Source organism: Botrytis byssoidea (genome assembly GCF_014898295.1).
Source record: "Botrytis byssoidea strain MUCL 94 chromosome Unknown BBYS_041, whole genome shotgun sequence".
In the NCBI taxonomy this organism is placed as follows: Eukaryota; Fungi; Ascomycota; class Leotiomycetes; order Helotiales; family Sclerotiniaceae; genus Botrytis; species Botrytis byssoidea.
The window spans coordinates 171,331-190,000 of NW_024065882.1; the positions used below are offsets into that span (position 1 = coordinate 171,331).

General features: G+C 41.6%; 4 protein-coding genes across 4 annotated transcripts; 3 read left to right on the forward strand and 1 right to left on the reverse strand.

The window, feature by feature from the left end:
- Positions 1-2,107: 2,107 nt before the first annotated feature.
- EAE97_011783 (uncharacterized protein) lies at positions 2,108-3,589 on the reverse strand (the record flags this gene model as incomplete). The annotated part of the gene is made up of 2 exons (XM_038882298.1): positions 2,108-2,999; positions 3,057-3,589. The coding sequence occupies 2 exons, from the start codon at positions 3,587-3,589 to the stop codon at positions 2,108-2,110; spliced, it is 1,425 nt and encodes a 474-aa protein (XP_038726908.1).
- A 2,415-nt stretch (positions 3,590-6,004) lies between these two features.
- On the forward strand, positions 6,005-7,788 carry EAE97_011784 (uncharacterized protein; the record flags this gene model as incomplete). Its single annotated transcript, XM_038882299.1, has 4 exons — positions 6,005-6,278; positions 6,334-6,958; positions 7,006-7,582; positions 7,645-7,788. 4 exons carry the CDS (start codon positions 6,005-6,007, stop codon positions 7,786-7,788), a joined length of 1,620 nt encoding a protein of 539 aa, XP_038726909.1.
- A 1,434-nt stretch (positions 7,789-9,222) lies between these two features.
- Positions 9,223-10,992, forward strand: EAE97_011785 (uncharacterized protein; the record flags this gene model as incomplete). The annotated part of the gene is made up of 3 exons (XM_038882300.1): positions 9,223-9,245; positions 9,301-9,509; positions 9,566-10,992. 3 exons carry the CDS (start codon positions 9,223-9,225, stop codon positions 10,990-10,992), a joined length of 1,659 nt encoding a protein of 552 aa, XP_038726910.1.
- A 3,985-nt stretch (positions 10,993-14,977) lies between these two features.
- EAE97_011786 (uncharacterized protein) lies at positions 14,978-15,166 on the forward strand (the record flags this gene model as incomplete). Its single annotated transcript, XM_038882301.1, has 1 exon — positions 14,978-15,166. The coding sequence occupies one exon, from the start codon at positions 14,978-14,980 to the stop codon at positions 15,164-15,166; it is 189 nt and encodes a 62-aa protein (XP_038726911.1).
- Positions 15,167-18,670: the final 3,504 nt, after the last annotated feature.

Here is an 18,670-nt window from a genome sequence, read left to right on the forward strand (position 1 = left end):
GGTTGCAGTTGTGTCTCAACGTAATAATCAATGTTGTATAGATAGAGTGTCTTTTACCCATGCGCATTTGGTGTAGACGGCAGATAAAACCCAGTTTTAAAAATACCCTTGAAAAACTCAGTCTTATCAAGTTAGCCAGTATGTAAAATCAGAAAAATTCAAGTCAATGGAATACATTAACTTTCATCTCTTATCAGTGTCAAGCACAAATATATAAAAGGGGGAGATCCTACCCTATATCAATCTCCATCATCATTATCATACCCTCCACATCACATCATCCCACTTCATCACCTAGTGTGCTACCTTCGACAAGCTCAAAATATCTCAACAACAAAGCTCTCGCTTTCCCACAGGTTGGTACCATTTCTTTTTTGAAGAGTAGTGGCTTCTAATTGCCATACCTCATATCATGTATGTGACATGGAAGCAGGAATGGATTTTGTTGCAAGCGACTCGAAGTAATTGTTGTTTAAGCTCTAGAATATCAAGTGCACGTAATCAAAGTCCGAAGGCTGATACTTGATCAAGATGGAGTCTATCTTGTTTGGACACAAATCAAAAAGTAACATTTTATTCTAAATTCGAGATATGATTACTTACATTTGCAGAAATGTAACAAAAAAAGAAAATTTAAACGTATAAATGACTGGCTGACATAATGACTAGAATTATAAATGTGCAAGAGGAGAACTAGAGAAATCGAACGAATTTATAGAGACGCAATGGGAAGAGAGGAGGTAGAAAATATGATGCCCACGAGAAGAGATTTGACGCAAGAAGTGGTATTCGAACTCATACCTGGAAACAATGGACTAAAGCATTGATGCAATGCGTAATTCTTTCTCAGCTCAGCAGACAAAGATTGGAGTAAGCTCACCCGATCATACGACAAAGGGGTCGAATATCATGAAGTTAGTCATACATCATCAGCATCCATCAGAATATCTCCGGAGACCAAGATGCATACTAATCAGCATAGAGTCTTGGAACACCAATGTGGGTCGGTGAAATTTTATTGTCAGCGCAAGACAGACCAAGGGGGAAGACAACTCAATGATTACTGTAGTCGGCGATGTTCTAATTTGAGATTTGAGGATTTTTCGAAGGTATTCTGAGATTTTGAAAGTAAGACCCCAACTTAATATCTCCCGCCAAGTCTGTTCAAACAGATTGCCGATGATGTTCAGCTCTTCATCGATCGTCCTGCTGTCAGGCCATTGCCAAAAAGTCACAAACAGATGACAAGAGTGTCTTGTGTGTCGGCACGTGCAACCCCTAACAACAATGAGTAAAATTATGCCGTCCGTACCAGGTACGCAGACGAGATAAGTATCTTGGGTATTCATAACATGACTTTCATATAATTTAAGCTTAACATGTAAAGAATCCTATGAGAAGGCGCATACCAAACAAGAATGGAATGTTTTCAAAAATTTAGGATCTGGGATTTTCTCATTTCCGGAGTTACATTTTGGGTTAAAAATGGATAGCAACGGATTACTTAAGACATGAGAACCCCTGGTGAAGGTTGCATCTGTAGTGTAACCAACCTTGGAACCTGGAACCTACTGATTTTATCATATGTGGCTGAGCGGCAAAGTCGTGCCACATGAAAGTGGGGTATCTCAATATCAACCTCATCTAAGACACCTCCTTCTGGATATCTTTTTCACATGGTAACATTATGTATGCTTGTTTGGAACAATGTCACCTTGAGCCTGCCAAAAAAGAGCATCACTACAGGATTGTAAGTGGAAGGCACCAATCATAGTACTACTAGATATATATCACACCTATACGTCTAGTGTCATGCCACCGGTACCTTGAGAACACCATGACCAGAGGATTGTCAAGTGGAGTCACCAACCAATTGTGTCCGCTATCATTTTTTATGGTTTGAATCATCATAGCATTAATGTTTTTGTCTATTTCCCTAACCCTAACCTATATCCAGAAGAAGGAAAAAAACCAAAGAAGCGCCATCCTACCCTCCCAACCTTGACAAACAAAAGAAAGTAGTAAGGTGAACAAGTATCTTTGGAGCTTGAGTAACCCTGTTCTATCTTGGCGTTGAATGAACGAGAAAAGTATACCACAATCTAATCTATTTTGTGGCCAATAGTCTATCCTTCAACATCTTATCCAGAGGCGCAATAGCAGACTCGTAATCATGAACATCATCCTTCTCCAACACAGACTTTCCAGCTGTCATGATCATACGCTCTGGAGCGGGTACACTCAAGTATGGCTTGACCCTGACTCTGTGTGCCGTTCTGAAAACTCTCATTTGCTTGACAATGTTGTTCATTTGTTCCTCGATCTCATCATCTCCCTTTGTCTTAGCCTCATCGCGGAAGCTATGCTCAGCGATTGTTTCACGGAATCTGCGTTGTAGGTTTGGCATGTAGCGTTGTGTATTCTCCTCGTTCAAGTATCTCTCGAGTCCTAAGAAAGCATCCATGATCTGTGGTAACAACAGTTGATTGCCTGAGAGACCGTCGTATTCGGTGTATTCCCCGGTGACAGGGTCAATATCACCTGCAGCCCAGCCTTGAAATCCTTGTGCATAATGCATCCAAACTTTTCGCGAAATCTTGGATTCATGCATGGTTTCATAATAGGTCTTGAGGGGTGTGCGTAATTCCTTGTTGATTCCTTTGAGCGATTGTAGGGTGCCAATACGGTCGCCGTGGGAATATTGTTGGATAGCTCTAGTTACCATATGGTAGATTGGGAGAGCTTCTCTTTCAATGTGAGGAAAAACATGGCCAAAGTGGTATTCGGCAGATTGAATGAGATCGTCCATTGTAGGATTGATCGGGTAGACAATCTGATCTTTATCATCAAAGTTGCAGAGGTAGTTACTTGCGACATTACCACCTTGAGATGTAACACCGTATCGTCTCTTGAGGTATGGCCATGCGAGGTCGAGACAGGCAGGGAATTCAACGACTTTTTCTTCCTGAGCAAGTTTGACTATGGGGATTGTTCCCCATCTTTGCAATGTTAGCGAATACTTCATTTTTTGGGCGACATAGAATAATGGTACTTACCGGAAAGAGTGTCTGGACAAGGCAATACAAGCGAAGAGACCATTCCAAGCTGCCCGTGATAGAACGCTCTCGTCGTTTTCTGCTGCATCTAAGAGGGCCTTTACTTGTTCCATGTTGACTTGATCATTATAAAGTGTTCTCATCTGTACACGGAAGTCCAAGCATCGTTGAAAGTTCTTGACATCATCGCCACTGAGTTCTGCGATTGATAGAGCAGGTGCCATAGCTTGATAGATGTCGTGGAATGGTCGAAGGACCTCTGGCCAAGCATCACCATATACAGTTGTAGGCGGCCATGTTCCGGCTCCATCGATCTCGATTAGATCTCGAAGTGATTTTTGGGCAGCATGAGGCTCGTAAGTAGCGATCTTCTCCACAGTCGCATAGGCATCACCAGCTTGGGATTTTTGTTGATTCGATCTTCCAAGGATAGCTTTGCGATAGAGATTGAGGAAAAGGCCAAAGATGGCGACAGGAAATAGATAGAGAATGGATAAATGAGTATTTGCTATGATCAAATCTAAGTTCAACATCTTGAAGAGATTGGTAGGATAATTGGGATGAGAAACCCGAGAATATTGCTTCAAGAGAATGCTTTATGTTCGAAAGATGTGAATGACTCGAGGCTTGATGCTTTATAGACAATGATGGTTGTTAGAAGCTTGTTGGATGTGGATGGTGTTACTTCGAAGGAGGATGAGGGGATATTTATGGATGTCTCAATAATCTCACATTGCTGGAACCATAAGGCTATACTCCTATTCCGCCATTACTGAGTTACCATTGAGATGTCAACTTCTACCGGATTTGGCTAGCAGGAGTCATGATTGGAATTCCATCACAGTATCATTCTATTCCTACGGAGAAGAGTGCACTATTCTGAAATCTCCTGTATCGAGTGTTACGATGTACCATGCTTGGCGATGTAGTATCAAATCGTTCCCACTCCGATGCTACCTAAAACGGCTGGCTCATTCGCTTGATTTGTCTCCATAATTTAATTCTCCTGAAATCCTAAAGACGCATGGCAGAAAAGCTTTCCGTAACTACGGTGCGGAATCTAGCGTATCCACTTTTCTTCGTTATTAGATTGCCAAATTGGGTAATATGAACCTAGAAGGTTTATAGCCTTACAGGATGAAGCGAACCTATCAAGAAAAGCCCGGCTACAGAGTACATTTTAATGAAATAGAGATATAATACTAACTCCGGTACGCGCTTACTTTGATATGGCATCATTCAGCGAACTATACCAAGAAAAATCATCGGTGCGTTTTGTGTTTGGTTGACTTGACGATCACATGCATGGGACTAAGACTTTTGAGATAATGTCTTGTTCCTGCGAATACATGATTAACAAAGTATTCTATTCCGGCCGTGGAGATACCCAATGCAGATCACCCAAAGAAGCAGGAAAATGCATACCGCGGAGAACGTTTACTTACTCAAGCGTTTGGAAACCTTAGTTTATTCTGAGACGAACACATAGGATGTTTGTGAGTCGAACTCCTGGGTCACCGCACAATAAGTGATACAATACTTGATGACACTTCTGGGCAGTGTAGGAGATCTGACATGAAGGCCGTTCGCAATATTCGTATTCCTGCAAGTTAGATGTCGCGAGTGTGGCGACAGGATCCCAGTGTCCAAACAGCTCGTAGGAATAAGAGATTTGAGACCGACTACTGCCAGTCAGAAAGTTCTATATCTTGCAGATCACATCTTGAGGCTCATTGCATTAGACTGATGGATTGATGGGGGATTGCGGGAAAGTTCCCAGTAAGACTCAAGAGCCATTGTGTTTTCCGGCAGTGCTGGATCAATGTAAGATTATACTGCCGCGGACATTGTTCAAATCGTGAATTGTCAGGACAGTAATGATGAGAAGGATTACGATAGCATTGGTCTCTGTTGATGAGTCAATTACTTGGAATTTCTCGTCATCTCATCTCAGCATGTCACCTTATATTTTGGCATTACGAGATGATCAATGCCAATTCAAGATACGCGTGCATGTCTTCTTGCAGTCTTGAATTGATTAAAATGCTTGTATCAACACCGTTCATTTGGTTCAGTCGTGGTTTTCACGTTTTCTCGTGGCAGAATGTACCCCGAGGATGATTAGGTTGGTTACACCTGTTTGTTTAAGGTTTTAAGGTTAAGAAGCTGACTACAAAATCCATTTCATTGTGCAACTTTAATTCTTCATGGTTCAAAATTCGACCTTTTAGAGCCCTACAGGGCTCAAAAGTCTCCTACTCTATTAGAGAAAGAAAAACATGGAATGTTGTAACGTCCTTCTCCACGGAAGTGCATTAAAATGTTTCCGCACTGCCCCAACCCACAGTTTCAGATGTAGTTGATGTGTACTATTTCTGCAATGTTATTTGATATAAAATTGAGTGCTTTTAAATCAGTATCAATAGTAGAATAACCCCAGGAATCTATTAAACCACTGATCCGGAGATACAAATTACGAAATCTTACCCCCGGTTTACAAAGGAGTCGTGAGCACGGGGATTGCGGGGGTTCTTACCAGTTCGCCCGTTGAAGAATCGAAGAATCGAAGAAGCCTCCGCGGAAGAAGCAGGCTGGATAATATCAGTGCAATCTACAATTCCGCAAACCCCTCTGGTCATAATGACTGCTTATTTACTCAGCATTTATTGGCATTTTGGTGAGATGTCAGATATAAGTGGGGTTTGGCGAGGCCGGAGATCTGGCTTCGGCTAGCATGACGTTGGCATGGAAGAGAAGTAGAATTGAAACGCATAGTCAGCAGTGCGGAAAAGAGCCGAGTTCATTTTGATGAAGGCCCAGACTGTAAACATGTGTATATATATGTTCAAGTCTTCAAAAGGAACACAGATTCTATATCTCCATTCAGTTGTGTATTCTCCAACTGTTATACTTTGCTCAATTTGTTATTTTCTCCGGCAGCAGCCAAAATGAATGCTCTAAACGGAACTACGAAGATTGTCGAAGTAGACACACCTGTGTCTAGGTTTGGACAATACTTGACGGGCCCGAGCTTGGCCGGTGGTCTTGCTATTGCCTTTCTTGTACCATTCATATACCAGATTGTCTATTACAGATATTTCCATCCTCTCAAAGATTTTGATGGTCCCTTCTGGGGATCAGTAACCAGACTTTGGCACACATATCAGAACATCAGGGGAATCGAATTGGAAACTTATGACCGCCTGCTCAAGGAGAAAAATAGTGTGTACAACTTGTGACCCGAACATATAATCTTTCAGTTCTAATCCAGTCATAGCAAATATTCTTCGAATATCACCAACTGAGCTGTTGATCCCATCAGCTCTCTCCCTCCCTCAAATCTACCATCGTCAAGCTGTTAAGACAAAATGGTACGTTACTGGTGCACTTGGTCCAGGAGAATCAGTCTTCAATATGCAACAACATTCGCACCATGCTCACTTCCGTCGATTAATCGCTGGACCATACTCGATGTCTAAGATGGTCAAGAATGAACCTCTCATTAACGACATTATCATTGCTTGGATCAGAAAATTGAATGATATGTTTGCTCAACAAAACAAAGCTTTTGATATGTCAAGATGGGCAACCTTTGCCGCATTCGATGTCATCAGCTTGGTTGGGTTTGGAGAAGCTTTTGGATTCGTGGATACTGCTACTGACGTTGATGATTTGATTGAAGAACTCCATAAAGGATTTTTTTACTTTGGAATTGTTGGCAGAATGTACCCCTTCGTTGAGTTTATCAAGAAGACTTGGCTTGGACGATTCCTTGTCTCGAGTGAAAAGGATAAGGGAGGAATGGGGTTCTTAATTAGATGGACGAACAGAATCATGAAAGCTAGACAAAAGGAACTTGCTGAGGGAGGAAAAGACAAAGGCAGAGTTGACTTGCTACAATCGTATGACAACCCACTCTTGTTTGTCTTAGAGAAGGCTAACAAATTAGATTCTATGAGGCTCGCGATGCCCAAGGGCAACCACTCACCGAAGATCACATCCGAGCCGAATGTATGTTATTATTCACAGCCGGTGCCGATACTACCGGAACAACCATGGGAGCAATGATGGCCTACCTTCTTTCTAACCCTACAGTATACGCCAAAATGGTGGCTGAGATTGACGCCGCTTTCGACAGCGGTGCATTATCTACACCTGTCCCGGCTGCGGCAGAAGTTTCCAAGAACTGCCCATACTACGTTGCTTGTGTCAAAGAATCCTTACGCTTATGTCCTTCGGCTCCTAACATCTTCCCTCGTCTCGTCCAAGCTGATCATGCTCCACTTGTAATCGATGGAAAAATCATTCCAGTTGGAACTGAAGTTACCAGCACTGCTTACATGGCGAACCGTGATCCGGCAGTTTATGGAAAAGATGCAGACGAATTCAGACCCGAAAGGTGGTTGGAAAACAATGGAGAAGCTGGTAAAGTATTTGATAAATATCTTGCTACTTTTGGATATGGTACTCGAAGTTGCTTGGGTAAGGATCTTGCAATGATTGAATTGATGAAGACTCCTTTGATGGTGAGTAATTCTGACTCCCGACGCGTTAGTTACCTGTCTGGGCCATTACTAACAATGAACAGTTTTTCCGAGCATTCAATCCACGACTGTGCCTCCCCAGCAAAGAAACTCCATCCCCAAAACGTATTCTGGTTGGCGCTATGTTTTATTGGGATGATATTTGGATGAAGCTTGAAAAAAGAGATATTCCTGGATTCACTTGGTGAGATTACCAGAAGGAAGGAATGGAAATGGGATTTACGACGAACGTACGAGTAAATAAGTTTTGAATATTAGAAATCAAGCTAAGATTGAATTTGCATAACTATACGATTGGTTTTCTCTGGGATCTTTATCAGCCCCTTGCAGTCTTAGTCGTAAGGGAATTTAACTCGATTATGTCAACTCCTGCATTACAACATTATAAATAGCACGTTATGTGAACTAGCATGACATGAATACCACCCACACCGAAATAAAACGTGCCCTTTTACCCAGAACCAATTCTAACTTCTGTGCCATACAGTAACCTTATGTATGATTTATGCAACGGCGATACCGCATCAACAATTTAATGTCGTGCCAAGTACGAGATATAGTTGAAGGATTCAAGAACACGGGCAACCGGCATAACCTTATTGAAAAGCGAAGATAAAGAATACATGATCCTTCTTTCAATGACAGCCAAATAATGTCGAGCAATCATACGGCCACTCTGTGGAGTGTAAAGTGTAATGCGATTATTGACTCCAACATTCGAGAGCTTGACCGTCGAGACCATTCAGAAATATACCGCAATCCACAAAAAGTCCCGAGGTCGATAAAGTAAGTGGTGCCACGAGCCGTGGGGACAGTTGTGGAGGCTTCCAAGGTTCCTTCGGTTGGAAGCACGGGTAATACAGTAGATATGTAGCGTAGTACTCGGGTTCCAACGGCCCCAGCATTCGCTAAGTGAGTTCAATGCCCCCTGGAATATTTGAATGGCGTGATTTTGCACATGAGGGAAGAATTGTTTCCCTGAAATTTCTTGCCATACTTATTAGCCAGGTCTTGTTCCATCGATCTCAGAAATCTTCACCGGTACCAGAATTCGATAAGAGGGAGAAAAGAAGTGGTGATTTACATCTCCTTAATAGAATAGCCGCAGACCAATTTCCGAGACCATGTCGTTGTATCAAAACTAATCATGATCAGGTTAAAGCGTGCATCAGGGGGTCGATCTGGTAATCTGGAGTAACATCATGGGACGAATTTGTGGATAGATCAACAAATTTCACCAGATTTAGAAGTTCCCGCGCTTTTGTTTCATTTTAAATAATTTCAATAGTGACAACGAGAACGAATGATAATTAGCCACTTTTTCGTGGCATACAAACTCAATTGCATGTTTTGTGGTGAAGGATTACAAGTACTTCCACTCACCATGCATCCATTTTTGTTGTTGACTCCTTCTCTTGTGTTGTTGTATCGAATGTCGCCGACCACAACATCTAATAATCACATTAGTGGCAATTGTGGACTCGGAACTTCTTCTGCTAAATTTTATTGGCTCACCCGGGCAATCGTTGCGCGCTTTCAATCAATCCTCATCCTTCAGAATTCGATATCCCACAACTTGCTTACAATTCCTAAATTCCAAATATCCTATCTGCTGTGTAACCATGTTGTGGGAGCGAACTACTGCGTAAGTCGTATCATTTGATCCCTGATACGTTGAAAATGTGCTGATGTTTGAATAGATTTGTGGCTGGGGTTTTATCTTCGGCCACAGGCCTTGAACATCCCAAATTATCGACACGTACGACGGGTACAATTGATGATTACTTGACGACTCAAAGTCCGATCTCCCTTCAGGGTATCCTAAATAACATCGGTCCCGACGGCTCTAAGGCTCAGGGTGCGAGTGCCGGAATTGTTGTTGCAAGCCCAAGTACAGTTGATCCTAATTGTGAGTCAACCGACACCCTAAGCTCGGGAGGTAACACTGACACCAACCCCGATTAGACTTTTACACTTGGACTCGGGATTCGGCGTTGACTTTCAAATATCTTATTGATACTGGCAATTCAAGCCTCCAAACTCTTATTGAAGATTATGTTACTGCTCAAGCAAAACTACAAACCGTTGAGAATCCATCTGGAGACTTGGCGACCGGCGCAGGTTTGGCAGAACCAAAATATTACACCAATGAAACTGCATTCTTAGGTGAATGGGGACGCCCTCAACGTGATGGGCCAGCTTTACGTGCCATAGCTTTGATTTCATTCGGTAACGATCGCCTTACCTTGGGACAAAACGATACTGTCAAGAATATTATCTGGCCAATTGTTCGAAACGATTTGGCATATGTTTCTCAGTATTGGAACTTCTCCGGCTTTGATTTATGGGAAGAAGTTAATGGATCATCTTTTTTCACCACCGCGGTTCAACATCGAGCATTGGTAGAAGGAGCAAAATTCGCCACCTCCCTCGGAGAATCATGTAACGACTGCGAGGAGCAGGCCCCCGAGGTTCTTTGCATGCTACAGGATTATTGGAATGGAACTAGCATCGACTCGAACATTCAAGTGCAATCAACAACTTACGATCGTTCCGGATTGGATTGTAATTCAATATTGACTTCGATACATACTTTTGATTCCGATCCAGCTGTGGGATGTGATTCTACAACTTTCCAGCCTTGTTCAGACCGCGCTCTTGCAAACCATAAAGTATTGGTCGATTCTTTCCGCTCCATTTATACTATAAACTCAAATGCTTCAACAGGACAAGCTGCAGCTATCGGACGCTATGCTGAGGATGTTTATCAAGGAGGAAATCCATGGTATATATGCACATACGCTGCAGCAGAACAACTTTATGATGCTCTATGGACATATAACAGCACAGAAAGCATTACCGTAACCGACATTAGCCATGAATTTTTCACAGACTTAGTCCCCGGAATACAGACAGGTACTTTCGCAAGCGATTCGAGCCAATTTAAGGACGTAATCAAGGCTCTGCAAGACTATGCAGATGGTTTTGTATCGATCGCCGCAACATACACACCAGAAGACGGAGCACTAGCCGAACAGTTCTCTCGCGAAAATGGTACCGCTCTGAGTGCAGTAGACCTTACATGGTCTTATGCGTCTTTCCTCACCATGCAACGAGCCAGAGAGGGAAATTTTGGTCCTAGTTGGGGAGCTGCATCTGCTATTGCTAAAGGAGTGCCGGATAAATGCTCCGGTGGTGGTGTCAAGGGGACTTATTCTACACCATCAGCAGTTTCATTCCCTCAAAGTGAAGAGGGAACTTTTGGAACGAAAAGCGGTTCGAGTAGTGACGCGGGAGCCGGAACTGGAACAATCACTGGTAGTGCCGCTAGTGCGACGACATCAAAGAGCGCTGGGAATAGACTTATGCCTATTGGTTTCTTTTTTCGTTAGTGTGAGATAGATATTTACCAGACTCGGTTCAGGCAGGGAGTGCTGTGGTCTTGGTGAGGTGTCTCCGCGGAAGTGTTGTACAGTTTTATTATGATTTCAATGGCCTGCGACGTGTGTATATATCATGTGTACCAATGAATGGGGGTATTGACTAATGGCAGAGATGAGAAACATGGATTTAAACATGGTTAAATAATATTAATCTCGAATGGTTCTCCGTCTAATTGACATCGCCACACCGTGCATGCATCCATTACCATAAACTCTATTGCCACGCGATTTGTGTTTGAGTCGATGATACAACACTCCTAATGTTCATTTGGAATCTGTTAAGCTGTTCATTGTTGGGAGACGCCGCAGGATAGGGGGTTTTCTTTCGAGATGTCATATTCATTAGTATAGGGCGTTAGATATGGGATTCTCCGCGGTGGCATTCTCAGCGCAGGGCTCAAGGTAAGAGCACCTTTTTGTGCGTCAAATGGATTCTGATGTGATTGCGATCAATCTACCTGTATGTAGATTAACTGACTGAAAAGTTTTATATGTCATCTTGAGATCGATCTCTGCTTTCCTAAAAGTGAGAAACCACCAAAAGCGATGGTGTGTGAGTATAACCTTGTTATCAGCCCTGATGAGACAATGTCTATAATGAGAAGAGATCTCCTTCATTAATGAATGTACTAAAAGGAGTATTCTGCCGCCGAAGACGTGCACTCAAAAGAAGTAGAAAATCGAACGAAAATCCTGATTGGATTTAACAAGTCACTTTAATCGATTGTCAGATCGGTCAGTTGGTCACTTGGGATTTGCATGCGAGATCCTGGGTTTGAATTATTTTAGGGGTACTATATTGCTTCCCAGCACCTCATTGTTAGAGGGTGGCCCGGAGACACGGCCAATCATGAGAATACGAATCTCGAGAATGCAATGTAATAAGGAATCAATAAGTTCTGTTATCAAGAAAGCGAATCATGATGTAGTTGGAAAGTAGAGTGAACAAAACCTCGCAGCTATGCTTATCCGGTATTTGCAGAGTGAGATCAATTCGCGGGGCAGTCACTGAAGAGGAGGAAGTCCTAGGTACAGAATTTGAGGCTAGTTGAGATGCTTAGTCTCTTTGGAATCTCCCTTCTCTTAATTTTGAAGAAAGAAACTATTCAACACTTATCCCCAAGCCCGATGTCGAGACGAATGAATGTATTGACTTGGCTTGACTACTCCCGTCATGATAGATATGTTCGCAACGCGACATTGACAAATGTTTACACATGAAGGGACTAACTATTAGCCACGTTTCTATTTTCTTACAAGACATTGAGAAGTGAGATGCAAGCGCCAGAAAATACTCGTTACTTCCACGTATTTGTATCAAATTCATTGAATAGTACTTACCTCCGTCCTAAATAATACTGTTGGCATGATAATTTTCAATGATGATAACATCGATGGGAATACTAAACTGCCGGGTCGGCAGAACAGTATGCTTCAAGGAGTATAAAATTCCTAAACGATGGTGTGATCAAGGAGGAAGGCAACATGAGTCTTGTATTGAGCTCTACGGAATGATTTGGAGAGCCCTTTCAGAAGTCAAAAAGAAATCTAGTAAAATGATTCCGAAGGATGACGGATTCTATCAAGATGGATATGGAGACGTGTACGAGACTCAAGGATATGGCGAGTTTGGTGAAAAGATTAAAAGACTCTCAGTTCAACCGCAATGGGGATTTGGAGTTGGTAGAGTGGTGAAGTGTGTCTGGCTGGCATTGGTGACCCTCACTTGGAAGAATTAGAAAACAAGTCTTGATCAATCTGTGGGGGAATGGAATATTTTGAGAGCACCGCATGAATTTCTTTTTTGTTTTTACGACGGCAGATGGATAGTGGTTTCTCTTGATATACCAAGTATGTTCTTGCTTCCCTGGGAAAATTCATCTGAAGAATAAGCAGACTCAATGAATCTCTTGCTGCTTTGGATCGACCATATCTGGAAGACCAATATCATTCATTGGAGACACAAATTGATGGTTATGTCAACCTCTAGATGCCCTGGAAAGAGTTGAGAGTTAACGTTGGCAATGCACACAGATTTCTGCTTCACTCGTGTAGGTAACCTTACTCACGTCACGTCTGAACATACCTTACTGAAGGTCAAAGTAAGGTTACATTCCACCTACCCCATTCGTGCAAACATTCGTGCAAAGGGGTAATATTACAATGTAAGGGGTCACCAGTGGGTGCACGGACTCACGGGACAGTCTGTATAGCTTCAAAAAACCCAAAATGAGATAATATTACGACTAAATAGCTAATAACTATTACAATTTTGATCGTACACAGCTCCCATTTGTATCAATTATAGTCCTACATCTACCGGGTAGTTTTATATATCTTTTTTGAATTTCCTCCTGCGTAATCTTGTTCCATTCGTCCTACATAACCTCCTTTAATTTATTCAATATTTTCCACTATCTTTTCCAAACTTATTGTTTTAATATATTCCAAATACTCTCTATTGAATTCAGATCAAATGAATTAGGGGGATGAGGTAGATTTTCGATATTGTATACATCCCTAAGCTCTTATGCAAAACCATATTTAACAAAACCATGGGAACCATTATTATTCTCTATTAAAAGCCATTTATGTGTAGAATCTTTTGCCCATAGCCTCTCAATTGCTTTTATATAAACTAGGAGTAGTCGTTTAATATAGTATTCCTGGGTTATAGCATTGCCCTAAGGCTTGATATCCTTGGGATGCAGCTTTTTAGCTTTTTATATACGGATACGCTTCTCATAGAAATTACAACTTTCAGTTTTGAGATGTATCCTAAACTTAGATTCAGGCTTAGGTTTATTTGTATATTCCTCTTCGTCGTAATAGAATTCAAGATTTTCAGCTTTTTCCTCGAAAGTGATTTATACTCCACAATGGATTTTATTACTCTCTAATGAGGGGTATTCCATTATGTTTTTTGGTTTATATCAAGTTCCAGCTTTTCTTAGAATCTCTTCTTTCCTTATAAAAGCAGGATCCATATGTATTTCGTCTGTATGTACAATATATTTCCAAAATCCTTTTATAATGTTATATTTATGCATATTACCGAATATAACGCGTTTCCCACGCTATCGACTATCAATACGCTTTTCTGAATAGGTAGCTTTGTAGTGCTAACCTTGATTTATAAATCTCTTCAAATTCTTTTGTAAAGAGCATTGTTTAACCCTTAATTTGAAGTGTTCAATTATTACTTTGTAAGGTTTGATTTGTAGCTTATTTCAGAAGGGTGAAACAAGCATCTTGTAAGTAACCTTATCGATTGATATAGGTCCCCCTAGATTCTTTGAAAGCTTGCAAGTTTGCTTATAGGTTTACCTTTCTAATATATCTTTTTCTTAAAGCCATCGATGACTTATAGAGCTTAGTATATCTAATCAGGTGGAAATGGAGCGTATACTTTCTTTTGCACAGCATCAATCGAATTCACCAAAAAAGTACGATTTTTTCGGTGAATTATATTCTTTATATAATTCTCTATTAATAGGAGTAGTCTTATATTTAATTGATCGTGTATTGGGTGGCATTTTGAAGTTGAATTGATTATGTATATTTTGAATTATTTATTTTGAGGCTATTTTCAAAAAACGCGTGTCCCGTGAGTCCGTGCACCCACTGGTGGGTCGATCTTACTTTGTTTCGGAGAGGATCTATGAACTGGATATGTACATGAAAGCGGGATATGTGTGATTCCTGCAGTAACTCTTCGCTCAGTGTTACGTCAATAACATTTGAAATCCGTTTACAAAACGAGGTTGAAGGCGTTTCCAGCTGTGGCAATTACCCCGCCATGATTACCCCGCACTTCAATTGCAACAATTACCACTTATCACCACGGACACCAACACCACCGCAACACAGACTAACTGACGTCCTTTAAACTGAACCCGAATCTTTGCTGCATCATTTTGGCACCTTTGACATGATGGATTCAACACTTCCGAGTCTCGTCATATCAATTCCCGTATCGAATCGTCGCCGCGAAACAATACGACACGCATGTCAAAGTCGCGTTCGAATGCTATCGGCTTTCCACAAACCTCCAACAGAGAGTCTGCTATCTGCGGCATCGACAATTCCTTCGCAAACACTGGCATATGGTGATAGATCATGACGTGCTCCCACATGTAAGGCGATTATGGGCATCTATATTCGGGCCCAGGCGACCAGATAATTTGGGCAGGGTCGGGGTAGTCGCGATGGTGATTGGGACAAAAGTATTTGATGCTACATCCTCACATGGAGGCTTTGCTTGCACTGACACGTAGTCTTCAAGAAGTTAAGGTTTGAACGGTATGGCTCTCATTTCCAGCAATGCTTCTGGCCGAGCTTGTCAATATGTGAGCAACATGCGCTCGTAGCTTACGCATATAACCCTACCCTATCAGTGCGGTCCTTCATCGCAGTCAGTTAACCATTTCGATGCAAAATGAATAATATGAAGTACTCCTTCAAATTTATGAATTCACCGCTAAACGAACGAGTTTCTCTTCAAGCCAGTTGCGATGACTTACCCCCAACCGGTTCCCGTTCTTCCGATTTCCCGAACCTTCATAATTCGACTTAGAAAAACGCGTTCAAGTAAGACTGAGGCTATAACACTTGCAGGAAGCTTGATAACGGCTGACCGAAGTATCTGAATCTTGCGCTATCCCAGGTCCGCGTGGGGAAAGAAGTCACTGCAGAAAGAATTTTGTATCTGTCACAATCGAGATCATCGACTCTCATCACCCTCAGCATCAAACACGTAGATTGGCAATTTCTTGGATATATTTGATAGCGACAAAAATGATGAATACATGGACTGCAGGCATGCTTTTTTGGCAAGCAGCGATATTATACCCAAGTTCTCATAATTCGAAGGTAGTGAGATATGATTGTCTTTTGACATGAATGGGGAGGACAGATCGCCTCGGGTACGAAGATGTTAGGGTGGTAAAAATGCAACGATATTTTGTATGTGTGAACTTTAGTCGATCATAATAAACCTAAGCTCCTATACTCGTCTCAACTGTAGTGATGAGAGAAACATATCTTGAGATTGTATTAGTCGACCTGAAAAGACGAGACGTAGACTCTGCTGTCGGAGGGAATGCCTGACAAATATGAAGACCATGTTAAAACGGAGACGTTGAACAGGCTTGTTTGTAGTGAAACTGTAGTAACACTGACATGTAGGATCAACACTACGTAGGCAACATCAAATCTCATACTCGCGCAAATGTAGTGAGAGTTGAGGCCCCGGCTTGTCGCACATCACCCATTTTTCGGTCTAATTTTTTAAAATTTAATGATAAATCAACCACACAATATAATCTTATAAAATTTGATTATTATATTAATGAATAATAGCTAATCCTCGTACTTCAATTACATCTTCAATCTTGCAAGTCAATCTCTCAGTATATGGCTTGAAATCTAAGGGATCCACCCTATCCCAGAGAGCTTGCAATTCACGTTTCAATTCCTTTATGGAAGTAGGTACAAATGGTAGCTTTTTTAGTTCCTCTTTCATCCATCGCCATACTTTCTCAATTAGATTAAGATCCGGAGAGGAGGGTGGCCAATCAAAGCCTTGTACACCATGCTCCAATCGAGCTCTACGGGCATGCCCGGAATGCACCTTAGAACCGTCCTCCATGAATATATATTCAGGTCCTAGCTCGTCGAATAGTGGGAATACAATAGGCTTAAGGACTTGTTGCATATATGCTTTGGAGGTGATGCCTTTGTTGTCCTCAAGCCTTTCCAAGAAGATCAATGGAGATTTATAATTCCAGCCGATCGCACCCCATATCATCACCGACACCGTTCCTAATCGATACACTAATTTAATGCAACCAGTGCATCTCTTTTCATCAACCCGTCTAGTAACCCATATCCTACCCGCTTTTCCCAGTTCGAAAGTGCTTTCGTCCGACCATATAACTAGCCTCCAATCCCCCCCTCCTAGCCTAGCGGCAGCGGCATCACTAGTTCCCCACCAGCGATGCCTATACGCAAAATCTAGCCTCTTTTTTGCTTGCATCCTCAAGATAAAGGGCCTAGGATATGCTATACACCTCCTATACCCATGTCGACGCAATTCCTTTCGAATTGTACGCACCGAAGCCTCAATGCCAAGCACATTTTCAACCTATTCGAAAGCGATCCTCCTTCCGCTCCAATCTTTAGCGATCGTTCTTATAATTCGACGAATCTCTTTAGTAGTCATTATAGGCTTTTGATAAGCCTTCCCTTTCCGAGTTCTCTTCGATCACAAAACCCGTTACAATATGCCGTGAGAAATGTAATCAGAGTACATAGATGCTTGTCGGTTGAAGTATTGGATTTATGTTACAGCTCACGATTCATTAATGAAACGTGACATGATATGGAAATCTTGATCAAACGGGTGGGACTTCATGGCACATCGTAACAGCAATATCATCAGATTAACGTGACATGATACCGTGACAAATGCTTGAGTATTTCGAATCGGGTCACGGTTACGTGACAAGATAGTGTAACAGGATATAATTACATCCTGAATGGTCACGCTATCGTGACAGTATATCGTGACACGACCTATAGTAAAATCACAGGTAAAGATTTATCGGAAAATAAATATCCATTAATAATCGATTATTTCTAAAGATTGTATAAAGAAGATGTCGGTGAGTATGTGAGAAGTAGTGATTCTGAGATATAAGTATTATTTTAGGTGGAAGTAAACTAGTCCTGGAAGATCATTAGTATACAATTATTTATACTTGGTTTCATGATTGCAAGACGCGTTTTGTGAAACTAGAATAAGATAAAGCTTAGTATTAGATCATTTGAATATACGAATAAAAGGAGGATACTTATATAGTTAGTTGAGTAGATATATATTATTCATATAATCTAGAGATACTAACTTTGTATTGGTAAAGTTGTTTGCAATCTCTCTAGTCTCTGGGGTTTAAGAAACGAAAAGAGAGTTGAAAACAGATATAGTATAAAGTATAATGAAATCAACTCGATAGAAAAGTAAGAAAGGGACAGAGGGACAGAGGAAGCGGGGTAGCGGGGTAGCGGGGTAGCGGGGTAATGGGGGTGGGAGAGGGAGAGGGTAGAGTGGGGCAGAAGCGCTATCGCCTAAAACAAATGACTTCAGGAGCAGTCCCCGGTGACCCCCATGCGCGATACGGGCGGGGAGGGCGTGGCCTTGGGCGGGAATTTTTCTTTTTCTTTTCGATTTCTTCGATTTTCAAGAGGGAACAGGGTGAAATTTTCGAAAGATTGCTCCCGGTGAGTAGTTTATAGGGTGCGAAAGTCTATAAGTATCTTCCCGGTGAACTCGATAGGATTAAATCTTGATTCCCAGTGAAGTTATTTTAACGTATTCTTAAGGTTCCCGGTGAGCTCCCGGTGAGCCTTCATTAGCTTTAGTATAAAAGCCCTATGAGCATAGGCTATAGAAGCCCTAATGATCAGTACTAAGCCCTAAAAGGGGCTCTAAATAACCTGGTTAGGGGTTAGGGTTAGGCTCTCCTATAGGGAATTAGGTTAGGAGCGATAATAATACTACTAAGATATATAACCTCACCAGGACTTAATCAAATGAATTTCGAAAACTCTCTCTTATAGACCTTGA